This window comes from Girardinichthys multiradiatus, chromosome 8 (genome assembly GCF_021462225.1).
Source record: "Girardinichthys multiradiatus isolate DD_20200921_A chromosome 8, DD_fGirMul_XY1, whole genome shotgun sequence".
Classification (NCBI taxonomy): domain Eukaryota; kingdom Metazoa; phylum Chordata; class Actinopteri; order Cyprinodontiformes; family Goodeidae; genus Girardinichthys; species Girardinichthys multiradiatus.
The window spans coordinates 18,571,689-18,593,349 of record NC_061801.1 but is presented as its reverse complement, the minus strand read 5'-3'; the positions used below and the strand labels follow the sequence as shown (position 1 = coordinate 18,593,349).

General features: G+C 39.1%; 1 protein-coding gene across 3 annotated transcripts in view; it reads left to right on the top strand.

The window, feature by feature from the left end:
- Positions 1 to 21,661, top strand: part of arhgap24 (Rho GTPase activating protein 24) — a 97,728-nt gene that overhangs the window by 37,680 nt on the left and 38,387 nt on the right. For 2 of the 3 annotated variants that reach the window (XM_047373245.1, XM_047373244.1), the window contains one exon: positions 1,687 to 1,774. In XM_047373245.1, coding sequence (XP_047229201.1) covers positions 1,687 to 1,774 — 88 coding nt within the window. Of the gene's footprint in view, positions 1 to 1,686; positions 1,775 to 16,712; positions 17,114 to 21,661 lie in introns of those variants that run through there. The other variant, XM_047373247.1, reaches the window with a different exon arrangement.

Below are 21,661 nucleotides of genomic sequence, written 5' to 3'. Positions count from 1 at the left end.
GCTTGCTGGGGCCTGGACCCCTGGGCTCTGTCGGGCCTCTGCTTGGGGAGTGATATGTCCTGGGGTCTTGGGTCTCTGGGTCCATGGCTGGATCTGCTCTGATGTAGACGGCTGCCGGAGGGGGCTGTGGGCTTGTCGCTGTAATTCCCTGGGGCATCTACACTGTGGCTGCTGGATGGTTCCCCTGGGACTCTCCTCTGCTCTTCTCTGGGGGGATTGTGGTAGTCCCGGCAATGGTTCTCCTGGGGTTCCTGTGCTCTGGGGGGCCTTTGGATGTCTATAGTTTGCATTTCTTCCATATCTGTCCCAGGTTCAGGGGGGCAGGTCTGTGGTTCCTCACACTCGCTATTGCGTATTTTTATGGAGAAACCTTGTATACAAAAGCATGCTCACACTCAGACCCACAGGTGTTTAGATTCAGGTGTTAACAAATACACAAATGTTCTATACTGAGCCACATTTACCACTAAATACATTTTGCATTCATAAGTACTGTGCACTTTTTGGTAATAAAGCTGTTAATATGAATGTTTCTGCTGGTGTAGAAGCAAGCAGGATGTTATCTTGTAATCCCTTCATGCTTCTTTCTTTCCTCCATTCTTTTCGCCTTCTCTCCCTTTTTCTTTTTTGCCCCACCTCTCTCTCTTTCGTGCTTCTTATTTCTTTCCTATATGTTTCTGTCTCTGTGTCCTTAACAATTGAAATAAGCCCACAGCAGTTTCTGATAAAGTTTGTTTTATAAATTTCAAGCCGAGCTTTATAGCACTAGCTGTAATGCTGCTCTTGTGAACGTAAATCTGTTGGGCTTTTTATGGCACTCAGACAACAATTCTAAGCGCTACTCTGCCGGACAGAACATGAAAAAAAAAAAAAAAAAAAAGAACTATAGTGATGGTCTCCTCAGCTTCCTAACATAAACCTTTGCCAAAAGAAGACAGACAAGACCTTGGTCAGTTTGAAATCAGTGCTTTAAGTTCAAATTACTGTTAAGTTTGAACATATAATGTTTTTGTTGTGTTCATATTTTCAGCTTTGTTTTCTCAGTTCTAATTTCTTTGTATATCACTGCACTCTGTTTGAATAAGGACTTTACTCAAGGTGTTACATTTTCTACCCAGTATCAAGACAAGCTTTAAAACAATATGTCCCAAATACACACTCAAAGGTTTCTAAATACAGAGAGAAAACCTGCTGCACTAAACTATAGCAAAGACCATATTTGCATCAGTCAAAAACCGTTGTCAGTTGTGCTGCAGAAAGCTGCTGATGCTCCTGGTATTTAAATTGTGTGATACATCATTTTGGATTGCTGAACCACAGAGATGCAGCCCTCCATATTCTTGTCACATTGCCACATCTGTGACCACTTAAACCCATCATCCTGGAACACCCCTGGAGATCAATACAAACCATTGTTAAGGAGAAAAACATACATTTTTAAACACAATTCCATTGAAATAGGAGCTGTTTGCTCCTGATTTCAGGAACCCTACTGATTCACAGCTGGATAACTTCTGCATTATGTGTGATTCAGTTCATGCACCCCAAATTGAAGGTGTAAAAATTGAAACTGTTGCTGCGGGACTTGAGGCAGGACTTTGTCAATGAACAATCAAGGCCAATCCTTCTTTCATTTGCCAAGCAGAAGGAAGTGTTGCTGATCAGTATGTTCTTTGTTCTCTGTAGGGGGTTGTTTCTTTACCTGGAAACAAAGTTACAGAACATCCAACCAGCGGAGATGAAGGGGGGAAATTTCTTTTCGAGGTCATTCCAGGTAAGATCAAAGTCCTTTAATATGATTGGGTTTAACTGAGCAATGATAGTCATGTGCAACGGGCAGCAAACTGAACTTTAACAATAATGAATGAAACCATTTATTAACTTGTTAAGTGTTTTCTTTTTTTTCTTTTTTCATATTTTATTTTATAAATACATAATCCGAAGCCCTCATGTTTTAACACTGTGGTTTTGTTACTGGTTATATGCAACCTTTGAAGACAAAAATAAGACACAGAAATCAATGCTCTTCATTGATACTGGTGATCAAACACATTCAATAATCAGAGCTAGAGAGTCTTGCAAAACACCATTCATACCCCTTGAACTTTATTATTCATGTTACAAACACAAACTTCAATGCATTTTGTTTGTATTTCATGAAAGGACCCACACAAAGTAGAGCATACATGTGAATTGAAATTAAAATTGTGCATAGCAAAAATGCATTTATATTCATCAGCCCTGAGTCTATGTCAACACTTTGCAGCAATTGCAGTTGCAGGTTTGTTTGACTATTTATCTGCCTGCTTTATTATTCTGCAGACAGACGTTTTTGCCCATTCTTCCTTGAAGAACAGCTCAGGCTCAGTTACTGTATGGAGAGTATCAGTGAGCATCGATTTTTTGCCACAGATTTCTCATTGAATTTAGATGTGAGCTTTGACATGAATATGTCCTGTTGAATTTTCCCTATCAACCATGACCAGGTTCCCTGTGTCTGCTGAAGAAAAACATCCCCAAGCATGATACTGCTACCACCATGTTTCACTTTGAGAATTGTGTGTTCAGAGTGATGTGAAGTTACCTTTCCACCACATCACTTTTAATCACCTCAAAATCCTATTAAATCCATTACAATTTGTTGTTGTAACATACTTTTGCAAGGCAGCACAAACAACTTGGAAAGTTGTAGATTAAAACATAAACAAATGTTGGCCTATCCCACTGAGGGCTGCAAAAACAATCTTTGTAAAGTAAAAATGTCTGAAACACTCATGGGATGGTGGGTAAACAGACACAGCTGTCAATGTCAGAGTGTTTTGTGCTAAAGCCCAGCAGAATACACAGGATGTGAGCACCAACTACTTGTTCTTTTTTGTATCAGTCGGTCCCCTTGGGTGTAACCAACCGAATGCATGTCAGATGACACAAACATACGAGTATCAACATGACTTCTCACATGATTCGAGACTGAACATGTGGTATGGAAGTAAAAGTAAGCTTGAAAACATTAACTGATCAGAAGTGATGCAAATAGCCTCCAGGTGTGTTTCATGTTTCTTTTTCCTTTGTATTTCACCTAAAATTAACTGACATGTTTCAGTTAAAGAAGTGAAACTGTGCATGAAACTCTCAATGCAATGAGTTCAGATGAGAAGCATGTTGTGTTGAAAATATGCTTAAACAGGTGTTAGACCCCACATGATGTATATTCTGTATCACCTCCTTAATCACAGCACAGAAACATTTGAAACATTGTAGATTTACTCAGTCTTTTTCAGAAGTTTATTTATTTTAAGTGAAACATCATTACTTTTAATGAAGAGGTGCACAGACAGGAATGGGCAAATAAGGTTTAGGATAAAAAATGTCTTTGTCTCCTTTATGTAAATTTGCGATTCCTTGCGTCAGTGAAGTAAAGATAATGGAAGTTATTATTTCTTTTACATTTTCCTTTTATACATAACAGTTTTGTTACTAGGGCTGCATGGTGGTGCAGTTGGTAGCACTGTTGCCCTGCAGCAAGAAGGTCCTGGGTTTGATTCCCAGCCGGGGGTCTTTCTGCGTGGAGTTTGCATGTCCTCCCCATGCATGTGTGCTTTCTCACCAGGTACTCTGGCTTCCTCCCACAGTCCAAAGACGAACTTGTTAGGTTAATTGGTCACTCTAAATTGCCCTCAGGTGTATGAATGAGTGTGTGCGTGGTTGTTTGTGTGTTGCCCTGCGATGGACTGGCGACCTGTCCAGGGTGTACCCTGCCTGTCGCCCATAGAGTGCTGGAGATAGGCACCAGCTCCCCCGCGACCCACTATGGAATAAAAAGGTAGAAAATGACTGACTGACTGTTTTGTTACTGAATTAAAGATACATCTAGAGTGTACATTATAAATACCAAGTTTATTTTCTGAATTAAAAAAACATTTTTTATTTTTATAGCTTCAAAGCTAATGGCTTGTTTACCAGGACTGCTTAATGTTCAGCCATTTCTGACCAATAAAAACTTTATTTGGTGGAGATCCTTAAAGAGAGAGTAACCAAAGACCAAGCATTTGATGTTGCCTGAAATAATTTGATACAGAAACATGTCAGATAATATTCACAGACAATCCGTAGTTGTTGTTTATTTATATACAGGCAATATGGTTCATTGCCCAGGGCAACACAGCCTTGGGGACCTCAGATGGCTTCTTTTCTTTTCCCATCAGCAGGAAATAAGTATATGGCAATTATGGAAATTTCTCATCCAGATTGTCAAAGGCTGAGGTGTATGTGTTTAATGTGATATTACTATGTTATTCTTTCAGAGTACAACATTGTTGCGAATACCTGCCTGTTTAAAACAGTGCTCTTCCACAGTAATAAACAGAGGCCAAACAACTTCTCCCGGCCTGCACCATCCTCTGGTCCCTCACACTGATGGGAATACAAGGACTAGGCCTGTTATGAGGCAGCTAATAAAGAAGTTTAAGAGATGCAAAGACAGCTAATGAAAGGAAAATGCAACACATTTATTCCACTGCTCCAAATGTGGCGCAGAAGTCAGAACACAACTCATACTGACGGGAAGCGGGGGGGGGGGTGGGTTTAGTCGTGCATGTATGAGGAGTGGGTTGTCAGTGAGAGCTCCACAGAGATGTTCGTTGTCTTGTAGTGTGGTTGGGAGGAGGGTTAAATATGAGCTGGGTATCGGCTTATTGCTTTGGGTTTTTAGGACGACTGCCATTCAGATTAAGAACTGAACTCTGAATTCTCAGCTGCACTGGAAAGTTTTACCCGTTCTCCTCTGTGCACTGGAAAAAAACAGAGAAAGTTTTGACAAAGCTCACTGAACACATCTGCATTGAGAGCTCTCTGATGTTTTTTTATTCCTACCTCATGTTCACTGCTCTCTTGTTCCACATCTGGGTAATGTGTGTTAAACCTGCAGAAATAAAGGCACAAACCTAACCACACTGCAAACATTGTTTAGACTGGAAGCAAGGTCTTGTCTGTATTTTTAGCTGTGTTACAAAACAACACAGGTACCGGCACAATGGCTCTTTCATTTGCTCAACTAAACTGAGACTTGTTGTGTTCCAGCTTCATTGTTTTTCTGCCTGCCAGCACATTTCAACAACATATGCTTAAAGAGAAAAATGCAAGGATGTACCTGTTAGAATGGATATTTTTGGCATAAAATACATGTTTTTAAGATAATATGAAGTTTGCATTTTAGAAACAAATCAGTATATTCAATTGTAAATTAACTTGACTAGTCTCTTACAAACTCATTCTTCTAATAGTGTTTTAGGAAAAAATGGCTTCTATGAAAGATTTTTAATAAGGAAGTACAGCCAAAGTAAAATGTTAGATATTTCAGTTATCTGAAACACCAATCCTAACTTTCTGCCACTCAGGTTCACTGTGCCTTTTATCTTCATCTCTATCCTCTGAATCCCAGTATGCATCAAAAACAGTTACCTAAAATGAACTCTGAACACTATAGTGAGCAAATAATATATCCAGACTCAACGATTTAAACTTTTCTTTTATTATACTTGTCTAAGATAAGTGAATAGTGTTTCTTTTCTGCATCTAGTGGTGATCTGAACTATTTTAATGCTATACAAAAGTCACTGTAGGAAACAGGCAGTCCCTGCTTTGTTTTCAGTAAAGAAACTGTGTGCTTGCTTTTACCCAAGCTCTAATAAACTCCATGTTTTAGGTTTATTATGCATTTCTCTCTGTTAACCCCTCTGTTAGTCCCAGTTTTGATTATTTGTGGCTAGTAGTACAACCACAAGTAAATATGGCTGTATCTTCCAGCTAATCCCACTACCTCATCTGTTGATTAATAGAATAATAATAATAATTCTCCAAAAACAGGATATATGTTGCTGTGTTTGGCTCCAGAGCATTCCTTTGAAAATAAAAAAGATTTTGCCTATTTGAGCTATATAAAGTTGGGGATGATTGGATTTGAAAGTTTATACTGCCCTCATGTGGTTGGTTAACATATAACAGCGCTGGTCATCTGTTTCCAGCTCTAGATCACAAATAAAGGTACAGCAGCAGTAAATTTCAACTCTGTTACTGGCTTAGGTAAGGAAAACATTTGCAAGAGGATATTGACATAACAAACATTCACAGCAACTATTAAATTATAACAACTGCAAAAACATTATTCTAGAAAAGATTTTTAAGCGTTATTTGAGATTCTCTCAACAGAAGATTCGTGACCCATGACCTCAGCCCCGATTAGGGAAACAAAGGATTATTTTTTGGGTGTATTTGTTTGAATGGCACAGTATAGATTAGAAAACAACAACTGGCATGTAACAAATAAAATAAAACAGCAAAAACAGGCCGAAAAATTAAAAGATAGAAATTGAACATTGCAGTTTAACTAAACATATACAACAAACCATCAAGTTAATAGACAGTTTCATACAAAATAATCAGCACTGTGTACTATCTGACACAGTGCTGATTATTAAAAATCCCTTTCTCTTCTACATTATGTTTGAAGATATGATAAAATTACAAAAATTACAATATATTTCTGTGTAGATTTTATCAAGATCCCTAAAGCTATCTCAGTCTTCTCATTAAAGAACCTTGAGTCATAGTTACTGAATGACTGTAACTGACTAATAACTACTGGAGACTGAAGACAGACATGCAATTTTCTAACCACAGACAAGGGTACTGTTTTTAGGAATAAGGTAATTTATAGTCTATTGAAGCTTGCAGGAAGACTGAAAGCACCTGAAGCTGATGATTAAATGATGGATGGAAGAATTTAAATTAAACAAACCAGCAGGGGAGGCCTTTAATTCTCCAGGCAATTATTTATCTTGTTCAATGTGAAATATGACAGACTGAGAATATTACCCTGCAGACATCAGTATTTTAAGTTAAGGAAGCCCCTGTGGAGTAGTAGAGAAACATGAATCTGTCATGCTGACATTCAACTGTGGGGATCTATGGAGGTGGTTTTCAAATCAACCCCAATGTCATATTAGTTATGTATAATGTACGCTGCTGGTACTTACTGCGTAAATGTGTGTGGCCTCAGGTTTAGCCTCCATTAGTCCAGTGACAGCTAATCCAGCTTTCATTTTTTCCCATTTACAGTTTATACATCCATTTACAGCCCTACTGTAGCCTGCACACATACAGGTCCTTCTCAAAATATTAGCATATTGTGATAAAGTTCATTATTTTCCATAATGTCATGATGAAAATTTAACATTCATATATTTTAGATTCATTGCACACTAACTGAAATATTTCAGGTCTTTTATTGTCTTAATACGGATGATTTTGGCATACAGCTCATGAAAACCCAAAATTCCTATCTCACAAAATTAGCATATCATTAAAAGGGTTTCTAAACGAGCTATGAACCTAATCATCACTCATCACTCAAAACCCCAATCATGGGTAAGACTGCCGACCTGACTGCTGTCCAGAAGGCCACTATTGACACCCTCAAGCAAGAGGGTAAGACACAGAAAGACATTTCTGAACGAATAGGCTGTTCCCAGAGTGCTGTATCAAGACACCTCAGTGGGAAGTCTGTGGGAAGGAAAAAGTGTGGCAGAAAACGCTGCACAACGAGAAGAGGTGACCGGACCCTGAGGAAAATTGTGGAGAAGGGCCGATTCCAGACCTTGGGGGACCTGCGGAAGCAGTGGACTGAGTCTGGAGTAGAAACATCCAGAGCCACAGTGCACAGGCGTGTGCAGGAAATAGGCTACAGGTGCCACATTCCCCGGGTCAAGCCACTTTTGAACCAGAAACAGCGGCAGAAGCGCCTGACCTGGGCTACAGAGAAGCAGCACTGGACTGTTGCTCAGTGGTCCAAAGTACTTTTTTCGGATGAAAGCAAATTCTGCATGTCATTCGGAAATCAAGGTGCCAGAGTCTGGAGGAAGACTGGGGAGAAGGAAATGCCAGAAGTCCAGTGTCAAGTACCCACAGTCAGTGTTGGTCTGGGATGCCGTGTCAGCTGCTGGTGTTGGTCCACTGTGTTTTATCAAGGGCAGGGTCAATGCAGCTAGCTATCAGGAGATTTTGGAGCACTTCATGCTTCCATCTGCTGAAAAGCTTTATGGAGATGAAGATTTCATTTTTCAGCACGACCTGGCACCTGCTCACAGTGCCAAAACCACTGGTAAATGGTTTACTGACCATGGTATCACTGTGCTCAATTGGCCTGCCAACTCTCCTGACCTGAACCCCATAGAGAATCTGTGGGATATTGTGAAGAGAACATTGAGAGACTCAAGACCCAACACTCTGGATGAGCTAAAGGCCGCTATCGAAGCATCCTGGGCCTCCATAAGACCTCAGCAGTGCCACAGGCTGATTGCCTCCATGCCACGCCGCATTGAAGCAGTCATTTCTGCAAAAGGATTCCCGACCAAGTATTGAGTGCATAACTGTACATGATTATTTGAAGGTTGACGTTTTTTGTATTAAAAACACTTTTCTTTTATTGGTAGGATGAAATATGCTAATTTTGTGAGATAGGAATTTTGGGTTTTCATGAGCTGTATGCCAAAATCATCCCTATTAAGACAATAAAAGACCTGAAATATTTCAGTTAGTGTGCAATGAATCTAAAATATATGAATGTTAAATTTTCATCATGACATTATGGAAAATAATGAACTTTATCACAATATGCTAATATTTTGAGAAGGACCTGTATTACAAATATTGTTTAAAAGATGGCGCCCTATGTCAGTAGTATAATAAGCTCACAGGTCCTATCTGAAGGTAACTGTTTTAATGTGAAGATACTGTCTTCAAAGCACATTTCACTACCAAAAATAATATACAATAGGTTGAAAAGTATTAAAACTCCTGAACATTTGCACATTTAGTCATGTGACAACCACAATAATTCATGTATTTTATTTGATAGACCAACACAAAGTACTGCATTAGTGTGAAGTTGAAGGAAAATGATCCATGTCTATAAATGTTTTTCTAAATAAAAATCTGAAAAGTGTGGCATGGATTTGCATTCATCCCCTTGACTCAATACTTTGTAGAAACACATTTTGCTGCAGTTACAGCTGGTTTTGGGGGTATGTATCCTCAACACCTTTGCACATCTAAAGACTGAAATGTTTGCCCATTCTTGTTAAATAATAGCTCAAGTTGACTCACATTGGATGGAGATCATCTGCAACAAAAACGTTTTTGTTTGGCCACAGGTTAAATTTATGTTTGAACTTTGACTGAGCCATTTTTAGGGTTGTTGTCCTGATGAAAGTTCAACCCGAGTCTCAGGTCTTTTGGAGCCTCCAATAGGTTTTCTTCCATCATTGTCCTGTATTTACTTCCATTCATCTTCCCATCAACTCTGACCAGCCTCCCTGTCACTGCAGAAGAAAAGAATCCCTTCAGCTTGATTCCTTCACCACCATGGTTCACCCTGGGGATGGTGTGTTCAAGGTTACAAGCAGTGACAGCTGTTCGCTGCACATAGTGCTTTGCATATTGGCTACAAAGTTCATCTGATCAGTCAACCTTCTTTCGCATGTTTGCTGTGTCCCCCTGCATGGCCTGTAGTAAAATGCCAAAGTAATTTCTTAGGGGTTTTTCAACAATAGCTTCTTCTTGCTATTCTTCCTTTAAGGTCAGATTTGCAGAGTGCATAACAAATAGTTGTTCTGCCAACAGACTCTCCTTCTGGAGCTGTGCAGCTCCTTCAGACCTTCATGGACCTGTTGGCTGCTTATCTGGGTAATGTTCTCCTTGCCAGGCCTGTCAGTTTAGGTGAATGGCCATACTGTATCATGGTAGGTTTGCAGATATGTTGTAGTCTACTAATTTCATTTTCAGATGAAATATTTAATGTTGCTCTTTGGGATGTACAAAGTTGGGAACATTGTTTGTTAGATTCCTAAATAGGGACGAGGTGTACATGAAACAATAGGGCAGGTGATCAGGAAAATAGGGAACAGGTGGGATGTGGAGACTGGGAGGCAGAGGGAGCAGGTGAAGCAGATGAGGACAAAAGAGGACATGGAGGAGCAAGACGAAGAAACAAACTGTAAAACACACCCACTGTTTTCTAATAATCCTCTTTCTAATAAATTACACACAAGTAGACTTTATTAACCAACTAGATGACCCCTTAGTAACTGGTTAAGCGATATTTCATTTAGAGGTGTCAGAATAAAAGGGGCTTAATGCACTTGCACAACCCACCTGAATCCCTTTCTTTTCACTTCACAGTAGTGACTCCTATGGTTTGGCCTATCTCCTAAAATACCCTAAAAATATATTGAAGCTTGTTGTTGTAAAATGACAAAAATCTGGAAATGTCCAAGACACAGAAATACGTTTGAAAGGCACTCTATCTGCTATTTGAATTTTAAACATGATCCAAAACAAAGTTTTAATTCTTTCATGTAATTTACAGCAGCCAAATCTTTTACTATTCAAAAAATCTGCTGGTCAATGTTAACATTTTCTAATTTAAAAATGGTATATTGTTCAACAAATGTGCACATATGTGTTAACAGTTTTAAATCAGTGCACATTTATCATTCATATGTGTGACTTATCCAGTCAGCTTTCAGAGCTTTATCAATCTAGGAGAAACTGAAGCATCAGAGGTATGATTTGAAAAGTTAAAATAAAAAAAAGTTCCAAGATTGAAAAATCAAACCTAAAGTAAAGATGTGGTTTGTTGACTGTCTTTATTTACATGTCTCCTGCTATGTGTCCTCCAAGTCTATGGGATGTCTTTCCAGCTTCCTTTCCTATTATAAAGTCCCCTCGTGATTTGACATTTTCCAAAAGGTCAGAAGCAGATTTTTTTCTCTCTCTCCAACCTCATCAGTGTATATTATTGCATGAGCGGATGTGTTTGTGTGTGTATTACTTTCGTGCACATTTAATATTTTCCCAGCGGATAGCTGAGGTCAATAACCAACCGTCTGTAGCACAGCAGTAATATGCATCCTCCTTGAGTGTGGCCAAGCACTCAGCGTCTGACATTTCTCATACGTGGCTCCCGGGGAGCCTCATAGCTCTCATCACATCTTAAATCTGTGCCCTTCAGTGTGCACCACTACAACACATCATATATCAGTGCTATGACAGCATAAAGAGAGCACTAGAAACATCTGAGCTACTACATGCTAGATTGAATATAACCCAGAAGTAAAATATGATGTGATTTAGCTCATGGTATGAAGAATATTTATGTTGCTTAATGTAAAATTCACAGTGTCACACATATCAACCAAGATGAGTTTTTATCCAAACCACCCACTGTTTCATTAGTGACTTTGTCCCCAGGGGGAATTGCAGTGGTAGATGTTTGTATTAGCAGCTCACTGATGAGATAGCATCTGTAGCCTGATATGAGAGGTTTTAAATTGACAGACAACGGTGTGAACATTTAAATAAAACATACACATCTCATCAGAAATTGTTTCACACCTGCAAAAAGTTGCAGTCAATTCTTAGACCGATACTTTTCTCGGGGCATCTCATAAAATCTTTTTTTTTTCAACTCAAAACTATAGAATAAATCAAACTGATGGGCTATCCAAACACAAAATGTGCCTTTTGTTATACCTTAACCAAGAATTACCTTTAAGATTTAGATTTTTTTATCTAATAAACAACAACTTCAATGTTTTTTAGAGAAATTGGGTGCAAAAGTTTGAATTTGATTATGTTTTGGAATTAAATGTGTTCAACCCAAGAAGAAAAGCAAAATACCTTTTGAAGATGTTGACTGAAGCTGGTAAGAGTGTCATTATCCACAGTGAAAAGGATCCTGTACCAACATAGCTGAAAGGTTTCTTGGGGAGAATAAACCTATTACTCCAAAAGCAGCATAAAATGCCAGATTACAGTTTGCAAATGCACACATGGACAAAGACCTTAATTATTAGAGACAAGTCCTGTGCTCTGACAAGAGGCCATAATGACCATTGTTACATTTGGAGACAAAATGAAAAGCTTGCAAATCTGAGAACACCAAGCCAACTGTAAAGTATGGGGGTGGCATCCTCAAGCTGTTTGGGTGTTTTGCTGATGCATTTCACAAAACAGACAGCATCATAGGAAAAGAACATTATTTGGAAAGATCGAAGCAACGTCATAAAGACATCACCCAGGAACTCAAGGCTTAGCCACAAAAGGGTCTTCCAAATGGACAAGGACCCTTCCCATACTGACAAAATAGTTAAAAATTGGTTAAAGGGCAAAAAGTCAATGTCTTGGAGTGGCCATCTCAAAACCCTGATCTGAGTCTCATAGACAATTTGTGGCATACCTGAAAAAATGTGTGAACAAGGCAGCCTAAAAACCTCACTCAGTTCCACCAATTCTGCCTGGAAGAATGGGCAAAAAGTATAAAACACTGAGGCAAAACTTATTTGTCAAAGTAGTTTATGCAAGACATATGGTACAAATAGCAGTTCTACCAAATACTCAGAAAATCCATGAAAACCTCTGAATGATGTATCGGTAATCATTAAAGATTTTTCTGAAATACTCCCCTTATTCTGGCACTAAGCAAAGATAATTTGGTGATCTTAACTGAACTAAAATAGAAGAGGCTTAGTCTGATTTAATGTCAGACACTGGGGAAGAAATGATGTTGTCCTTTTCACAGTGTCTTTACTGTAAATACCTGCTTTCAGCTGTTTCTACAAAGGTTGAGACACATTCTTTTTACCAGCAAAAAGGTTAGGGTCTGTGATTTTAAAATCCTCTCTGTAGAACTCACTTTATTTAAACATAGGCACATAATTTTGGCATTATTTGAAACTTCATTTTAGTTTCTTGCAAATGACCTGAAACCCTTTAAAAAGTTTGCAACCTAACCAACATTAATGGTTGTCATAATGTTGACTTTTGAGGTTTTATGTGAAAAAGTTTTAACTGTAGAATGGAAAAACACGGCAATAAGGGTAGCATTTTAGCACAGTCATAAATACCATGTAAACATAGCAACGTAACGTTTTAGCTCAAAGTCAAAGCTTAAATTGATCTCTCTTAAAGAGGAGAAACATTTTGAAAAAGCAAACAGCTGTAATTTACATTCACACTGACCTATGTTCAAATTCAAACTGAAGCTTGTCCGCTTCTTTGCCATATAGTAGGGACTAATTTGAGGTTAAACGCTTGTCAGCATTAGAAGCTAAAACTCCTGCTGTTGGCGTAGAAGGTGCTGTCAGTTTAAATTATGAGCCTCTGAATTTATATAGTTCTGCTTACCGTAGGGGCTATTTGTAGGCCTAGTTGTCAGGCATGGGTTCAAACCAGAAACTGGACACAGGAAAAAGATTTGAAGATTTTTTTTTTTTTGAACAATTAAGTGTTTGCAGAGAGTAGTTTTATGGTCTTTTGCTCAAAACTTAGCTTGAAGTGACAAAAAGTGGCTATGGATTTTGTAGGCTCAGAAAATGTTTACTGATATGGTTTATTTATTATTTATTAAAACAGTAGCTTTTGTCGAATTATCATCTTTAGAATGCCATATTCCTTTTGAATAAAAAGTATTTCTTTGAAAACAACAGATTAACTTTAGACAAACCAATGGGAAATTTGGGTGGTGGGAAGTGCAATAAGCATGTGGTTATAAATCATACATTGTGCCAACAGGTACAGTATGTCTGCAAGGGACCTTAGCAGATTTACTGCAGGTGAGGGGGAGTCAATAGGGCCCAGTGGTGGCATTATATGACATGTTTTTTCCCCAGTAAATAAAGCCGAGGTTAGCAGTCCAAAGTGTCCTGAGCCAGCTGTTGAATTCAAAAGGAAACTCCAATGTTTGGTGTTTGGCAGGGCTGGACTGTAGTTTTTCTTGGCTTTGGAATCTATGGCTGGTTTTTCTAAATGTGGTATTTTGAGTTGGTTTAGCAAGAGGAAACTCTCAGAAGAAACAAGCTTGGGGAAAATAAACACTAAAGTGCTGGAAAATGACTCAGAGTCAGCCTAATATTAAAACATGTATTGTTAATATTCAGGGTAAAATTAGTATATTTTTCTTCTCTAAGAGAAGATGCTGATTTAAATGGGAGTTACATCTAAATCTGAACTTCATGTTGTTGTGCTGATTAGGGAAAGGCCAGGACCGGGTTTCTTAAGGTATCCAACAGAAGGTGCTTTGAGTATTTTGGCTGCCATTGCTGCCGCTAGAAGCTTTTAGTCATCAAAGTCTGTACATTGATGCCGTGCTTATAATAATCAAGTTGGTTAAAGGGTATTTTGCGCTCCCTGATAAGGAGGGCTCTTGCGTATGGGATGTTCACATACTGCTCATTGAGGTAGAATGTGGAGAGAGTTCAGGGACTGACCAGCAAAAAAATGCAATTGGAAAAACATAGAAAAAATGCTTCAAAATTAGTTGTTTTACTTTTATTTTATTTAGATTTATTTTATTTTAGTAGCTGCGTAGTGGCACCGTTTTTAGAACTGTTGTCTTGCAGCACAAAGGTCCTGGGTTCAAATCCCGGGCAGACGGGATGGTGTTTGCATTTCTCTCGCTTCCCCCACAGTCCGAAACTATGCATGTTAGGTTACTTGGTTTGTCTAAACTGGCCTTAGTAGTGTGTGTGTGTGTTTTTTTGTACCATTTGCCTCGGTGTTGCCCTGTGACAGGCTAGTTTGGGCAATGACTGCTGGAGGTAGGCATTAGTTTAGGCATAATTTCTCTTTGGGAAATATTGGGTGTGTCATGTTACACCCACAAAGTTCAATGTATTTTATGTGATTTTGGATACCCCAACATAAACTAATGCATAGCCATGAAGTGAAAAGAAAATTATGTTAAACAGTAGTTTTGCCACAAACTCTGCAGAGGATACAGCAAATATGTGGTAGGTGTCCTTGTGAACTGAGATGAAAATGTTACATTTTGCCCCTACATGCAATAAAACTATGTACTGCATAAATCTACCACTTCACATTACCCTAAATTTACCATCCCCACTGCAAAACATGTTGGTAGCATTATACTGGTCAAAGTTTATGTACAGGACAAAATTAAGGGCAATGCTGTAAAAAGACCTGTTAGACAGGCCTCGCAAAAGACTGGGGCCGAGTCACCTTGCAGCAGGACATACAGCCAAAGCTACACTGCAAAGGTTTAGGTGAAAGCATATGCCTGTATTAGAATGGAAGTCCAGACCTAAAAACAATTATCAATTTGTGACAGGACTGTTCAGTCCAACTGAATTGAAGCTATTCTACAAAGAAAAATGCTTAAAAACCTTAGTCTCTAGATGTGCAGAGCTGGAGACATGCCCCAGAAATATTTTGCATATTTTTATCTGTAAAAAATGTTCTTCAGCTTCCCAATTGTGTAGTACTTTGTGTTGTTCTATCACATGCAATCCCAGGAACTTTAACTGAAATGTGTAGTTGTAATGTGATAAAAATGTGAAAAGCTTGAAAGGTTCTGAATAATTTTGCAAGCCACCATGTCCCTTGCCTGCAAAAAAACTGTTAAGTGGCAGGATTCTATTAGGATTATATTTAGAAGTTCATCAATTTTCATCAATATCCTTATGTAGTCACTTGAACTATTTTTTTATTACACCAAGCCTAATATTTCAGCAACACTAGATGGATCTTTTCCCTGATGTTGTCCTCTATGTATGATGTGAATTTGCTCATAAATAGAAAAGCAATGAATCGTAAGAGAAATATCCATGGCAATTAAGTGGAAAAAACGATAAACATGCAATGTCTCATCCTACACACTCTTGCCCATGAGCTAGTATATGTCTGATATGTGCAACTATTATTTTAAAAAAGATTTTGTGACGAAACGCAGACTGTCCAGTATACCCAAACAGTAAGCTTCATACCATTTAAAATATTCGCCTCGTTCTCATGGCGGAGAGTATTCCAGACCCTCTTCCTCCTCCTGTTTTGTGTCCATGCATCATTATTTCAGCATGTGAGACTGCAACAATCGGGCCTGAAAGCACAGTGGGCTGCAAAGAATTGAGAACAGGACAGGAAGCTTAGAGGCTTTCATAACAGCCTTGCTGAGGAGATTGGCATTTGACGTGTCGCATTCCAATCTCCGCTATCAGCCTCCTGCTTAGACCTCCATGCATGACCCCCGAACCCCGAATGTATCAGGTTGGCTAAATCTGGCGAAGAAAAAGGTAAGAGAACCCTGCGCTACTGCAGGGTTTCTGGTTCACAGCGTGTTTGTCTGATGGGAACTTTTGATGTAGACGTCCAGACAATCGGTTTGTAAGCAAGCTTTTCTTTTCCTCTCTAGATAAATATTTAGATCTCCCCACATCCAGCTGTTGGTTCTCTTTATGAAAACCTACAAGTACAATAATGTTGGTGTTACCTCCTGGGATTAGGTTATTTATTGGATGCCAGTCATTTGCGGTCCAGATATATCAGACTTAAAAAAGATAGATAAGCAGCTCATTATAGACCTTTCACCAAAGAGAGGGTTTTTTGGCCAACAGTAGCAACCGTCTTGTCAACCCTGTACGGCAGTATTTATAGTGCACTCCAGATGAGTCATTTGGCCGAGTGCCCTCCCTTCGTTCCCCAGATTTACAGATCCCCACTTTGGGGAGGGCTGCTTGATTTATGATACCCCCACTTCCCTCCTCCCCACCACCTCCCACTCGTCTCACTTCCTTCAGAAAAGAGCAGACACACCGTATTTTGCCTTCAGCTTCCAATCGCAGCTCTGTCCTTTTTGTGTGTGCCTCAGAAATATGGGTTCTCTGCTTTTTCCTTCTGCAGAAGGTTAGAGAAATGGTTTACCGAGAGGCAGACGAACTACCCTCAGCCTGACCTCTCCTCGCTCTGCTGCTGAGCGACGTGTCACCATGACCTGCCGTTGACTTTTACAAAATTAAGTTGTTGGCAGAAAAAAAATGAGACCAGAGGAGGAAAAGGCAGAGGAGGGAACCATATGTAGCATTTTGGAGGAAACCAGAGAAGATAAACCTGCGGTATTTGTAGCTTAGAACAGGAACAGATGAAGAAGTGGAATCTGAGGAGCAGCGGTAAGCAGCGAGAGCGTGGCTTTTGCACCCTCAAGCTCAAGCCTAGAAGGAGGCAGGTCTACATATGCTCCCCATGGACCTTAACTCCAATCCAGGTGTGTTCTTTTTTTTGCATTGCAGAATACTAAAATCAAATGCATATGCTACGTACTCCTCCATCAGGGTGGCTAAGATATTGCTTTATACTGCTTTCAGTTTCAGTTACAACTAAAAGAGATAAATTCCCACTGTATATTTTCCAAGTATTTATATTTTGTATGCAGCTAACATGGGCTGCATGGTGGTGCAGTTAGTAGCACTGTTGCCTTGCAGCAAGAAGGTTCTGGGTTCAATTCCTGGTCAGGGGTCTTTCTGCATGGAGTTTGCATGTTCTCCCTGTGCATGCGTGGGTTCTCACTGGGTACTCTGGCTTCCTCCCACAGTCCAAAGACATGCCTGTTAGGTTAATTGGTCTATGTAAATTGCCCATAGGTGTATAAATGAGTGTGTGCATGGTTGTATGTGTGTTGACCTGCGATGGACTGGTGACCTGTCCAGGTTGTACCCTGCCTCTCGCCCATAGACTGCTGGAGATAGGCACCAGCTTCCCCGCGACCCACTATGGAAGAAGCAGAAAATGACTGACTAAGCAGCTAACACAGATCAGTTACTGCATTGAGTCTTTAACTACAACATTTATGAATGTGCATTAAAGCAAACTATTGATTTTTATATATTAATTTGTAAAATTTAAATCAGTGACATTGTCATCCATACTGGTTGCCTCCTAATAAGCTTTTCATTAAGAGACCATTTACCACTCGGTATGAGCCTGTATGAGATTCTCACAACATAATACCCGTGAGAAAACGCATCCTGGTTTCAGTGTGTTGCTTCACTGTATTGTGATATATACACAAAAACATAAAGCAAAATGAAAAACATGATCAAATAACTTTTGATTGAAACACTGCAAAATTGTACAAAATATTGTGTCGTTTTTAAACATAGTTCTTGGTTTTTTGTTTTTCATACATAGACCTGAGCACAAATATACAATAAAGAACATCTGCATTTATTTGTTTTTTAAGTGCCTTAAGGTTTATTACATTTAAAGGCTTTGGTGCCTTCTGGTAGTGTTTTTTTTTTATTTTTTTTTTATTCGATTATTGTGTTTACTCATGTTCTTAACTCATCCATGTGTTTTGCTGTGGTTGTCTTGTTATAATCTCCTGGGACTCGTATTATGTATATTCATATAGCCTTTGTGTCGTTTATAGCAATTCTTACCATAGCTGCTGGCTTTTCAGTTAATTACACTCACCTGTTTATTGTTGCTGTAACCACTCCTAATATTTATGATCCCTCTTTCTTTCATCCCTTACCAGATTCTTCTCTAGCTTTCTGTTACTTTCCCCTGCACTTTGTCCCTATCATGTTCTGTGCTTTACTTAATGTGTCACATTCCTGTACTGACTTAGGTTCTTGTTTATATAAGTTTTGCCATCTTTATTTTATGAAATCTTCACTCTCCTCATGATTCCGCCTACCTCCTGCGTGTTAGGGTTCTCTACCAACACACAACATGACACTTTTTGCCATTCTGCTCTAGTAACACTAGACTGTACTCATGGTAACACTATGAGTATAGCAAGCTGATATAGGCTACATAATATATTGAGCTTTATGCGTGGATAGCCTTAGCCTACTAATTGCAGTTTTATTGCATTTTTGCTTTAAGAGTGATGGGTTGCACTCCTTTATTTCCTAAATGATGTCCATGTTTTTGTGACAGAAAGCATCTCCAAAATGTTGCATATCTTGTCAGCAAAGAAAAGTGTAGAGGCCTTCTAATAGCCAGCTGACCAGCAGTGCACAGCAACATGTGAGGGGGGAGGGGGCTACTGCTGACTTAATTTTTGCTTCACACAGCCAGGGATTCTGTCACTTTCTGTAGCATAAAATGCAGTGCTTTTTCACCACTATTGTTTCATCTACTTCACCTTTAAATGAGCATAATCTATATATACCAGACCATAGCATGGTTTAAACAGCATTTATGCAAAGCTAAAATTCTTAATTTATTGATATTTATCAAAACTGTATTGTGAAGATGATCATTAACACCTCTAAGCAAACATTAATTTAAAAAAAGAAAGCATATGATATTCAAGCACCATACATTTTTGTGGTTCTAAAAAGTTTACTTTAGTCAGAAAAGTCCTCCACACGAAGAGAATATCTGCTCCCAAAAAATGCATTCTCATGATAGGGTCAAATTTCACTCTGCCTGGCTGCTCGCGGCAAGATAACAAAACAAATTGCTGAATTCATAGCTTCCAGCCTGCCTGTAAATCCATCCCAGTAGAGATGTTCTCATGCGAAAAATCTGAAGCAACAGACGGGAGAGGAAACAGGCAGAGGTAATTCAGTTTTAGAAATAAAGTTGGAGCGGGAATCGGATTTGATGGAGGTGTGGAAAGCTGGGAGAGGAGGAAAGAAAATCGAGGATAAAAACAGACTGTTAAGTTGTACAAAATCAGTTGCATATAACTTCGGAATAACTACCTTTCTACGTATAATTTTTTTCTGCGTAAGCAAGTTCTGAAAAGCTAGAAGCATAGATAAATCCTACATCATCTTTAGGTAAAGCCAGAATTTAAGTTAGGCCCACAGAACAAGCTCATTTGCAAATTTACTGAACTAGTTTTTTGATTATGATTAAGTGTAATGGTGGACTCTGGAGGGGAAGCAAGTGATAACTTTTTAGAGGCAACAGTTAGGTAATTAAATCCAAAAAGATATTTGCTTGGGTAAAATTTAACAAGGATAGCAGGATTAAAAGATTGGCTGTTTGACACTTGAAATTCAGTAAAATACAGGTTTAAATTCTGAACATTGTTCAAAGCATATGACAAACAGAACAACTTGAAAATTGGTCAAATAAATGCCTATGTGTAGTGATAGTTTTAAAATAATTTCTATGCAACGTCGGTTTAGGTTGGTATTCAGAACAAGCAGCGATTTGAAAGAAATGAAAAGTAATTTATGGAGGTACTCTGCCACAGCTGCTGTATTGATACAAAAATAAAAGCTGCCTGCATGTGTAGAAATATTTCTTAGTCTAAATAATGAAAAAAACAATGTTTTAAATGATTATATTTAGTTTAACATCAGGATATTTGTGCGTTTCCTACTGCCAAAGTGGATTTTTGTGTTAGCACTTCATATGACTGCCACTTTGCCTATACATGTCTATGTGGGGGCCATATGGATTTTGCTCAGGCTGAATGGGTACTATATGGGGCTGGGTTAACAATAGACTTCCAGTTTCTGAAGAAAATTTGTTAAACTTTTTGTGCAGGGTTGTATTTTCTCAAAGCTATAAAGACAATTAACGTGGTGCCACAGATAATCCCATTTGGAGTCAATTTTTCACACTACCCATAAGTGTAAATTCTGACTTGGCATAAGACTTTATGCTACCACGACCTTTCTTTTTTTTTTTTTTTTTACCGTGTCCTGTCTGGCAGAGTAGCGCTCAGAATTGTTGTCTGAGTGCCAAGAAATTGCCCAAGAGATTTACTTTCACAAGCAGAGCATCACAGCTAATGCTTTAAAGCTCTGCTTGATATTTATAAAATAAACTTTATTATAAACTTCTTTGGGAATATTTCAATTGTTACGGACACGGAGACTGAAATGAAAAGGAAAAAAAGAGCTCCAAAAAGAGAGAGTTGGGGGAAAAGGGAAAAAGGGGAGAAAAAGAGGAAAGAGTGGAGGAGAGAAAGAAGGATGAAGAGAATACAAGATTACACCCTGCTTGCTTATACACCTGCAGCTGTTTTTTTGTTTTGTTTTTTTTGTAACAAAAAAGTACACAGTAATTATGAATGTAAAATGTACTTAATGAGAGGTGCAGCCCAATGTTGGACCACTTGTTGCTGAATATTGGACTACTTGCACAGACACCAGGCCTCCTGATGCTTGCGGCCATTTTGTATCCCGGACGGTGCGCGCCTCCATGTCCCGTCGGGCATCGCGACTGTTATGACGGGGCGTCTCAAGTCTGACGTCACAAGACGCTATATAGGAAGGCGGGCATTTTAAAACTTGCTTTTTCAGCTGGCAATCTTGACGGAGTCGCCACGCAACTGGAGCGTCCTTGGAAGTAACAAAATTCCCACGTGGAGTTTCCAGTTATTTCTCTCTCTCGTTGGCCAACGAACAATTCATAACTGAGGTTTCACTTTACCGATCGAAGACGTGAGTTAACACGTAACTAAAACACAGAGTTCGAGGAAACGAACCGCGTGTTTCATCCCTAGTCGACTGCTGATGGTCAGATCCTATTTTTTTCTTTTCGTCAAGAAGATCAAAGGACAGGACTGACCGCTCTCTTGGAGTGTAACTGCGGACGCGCACAACACTCAACCCCCCCTTTTTCCTCCCACTCGCGGACCCAGAAGGAAACTTCACCAAGTAAAACCCATCTTTTATTTAATCTTTCATTTCTTTATTAGAAGGCCTGGGCAGGGTCAGAGGTTGTAGAAGCGATCAGAATCGCTGGTTAGGATCTCATGTGTTCTGAATGATATGTGCATGTAACCTTGCTTATTGAAACTTTGATGTGTTATGTTGATATCGGGATCCGCCGCGGTCCT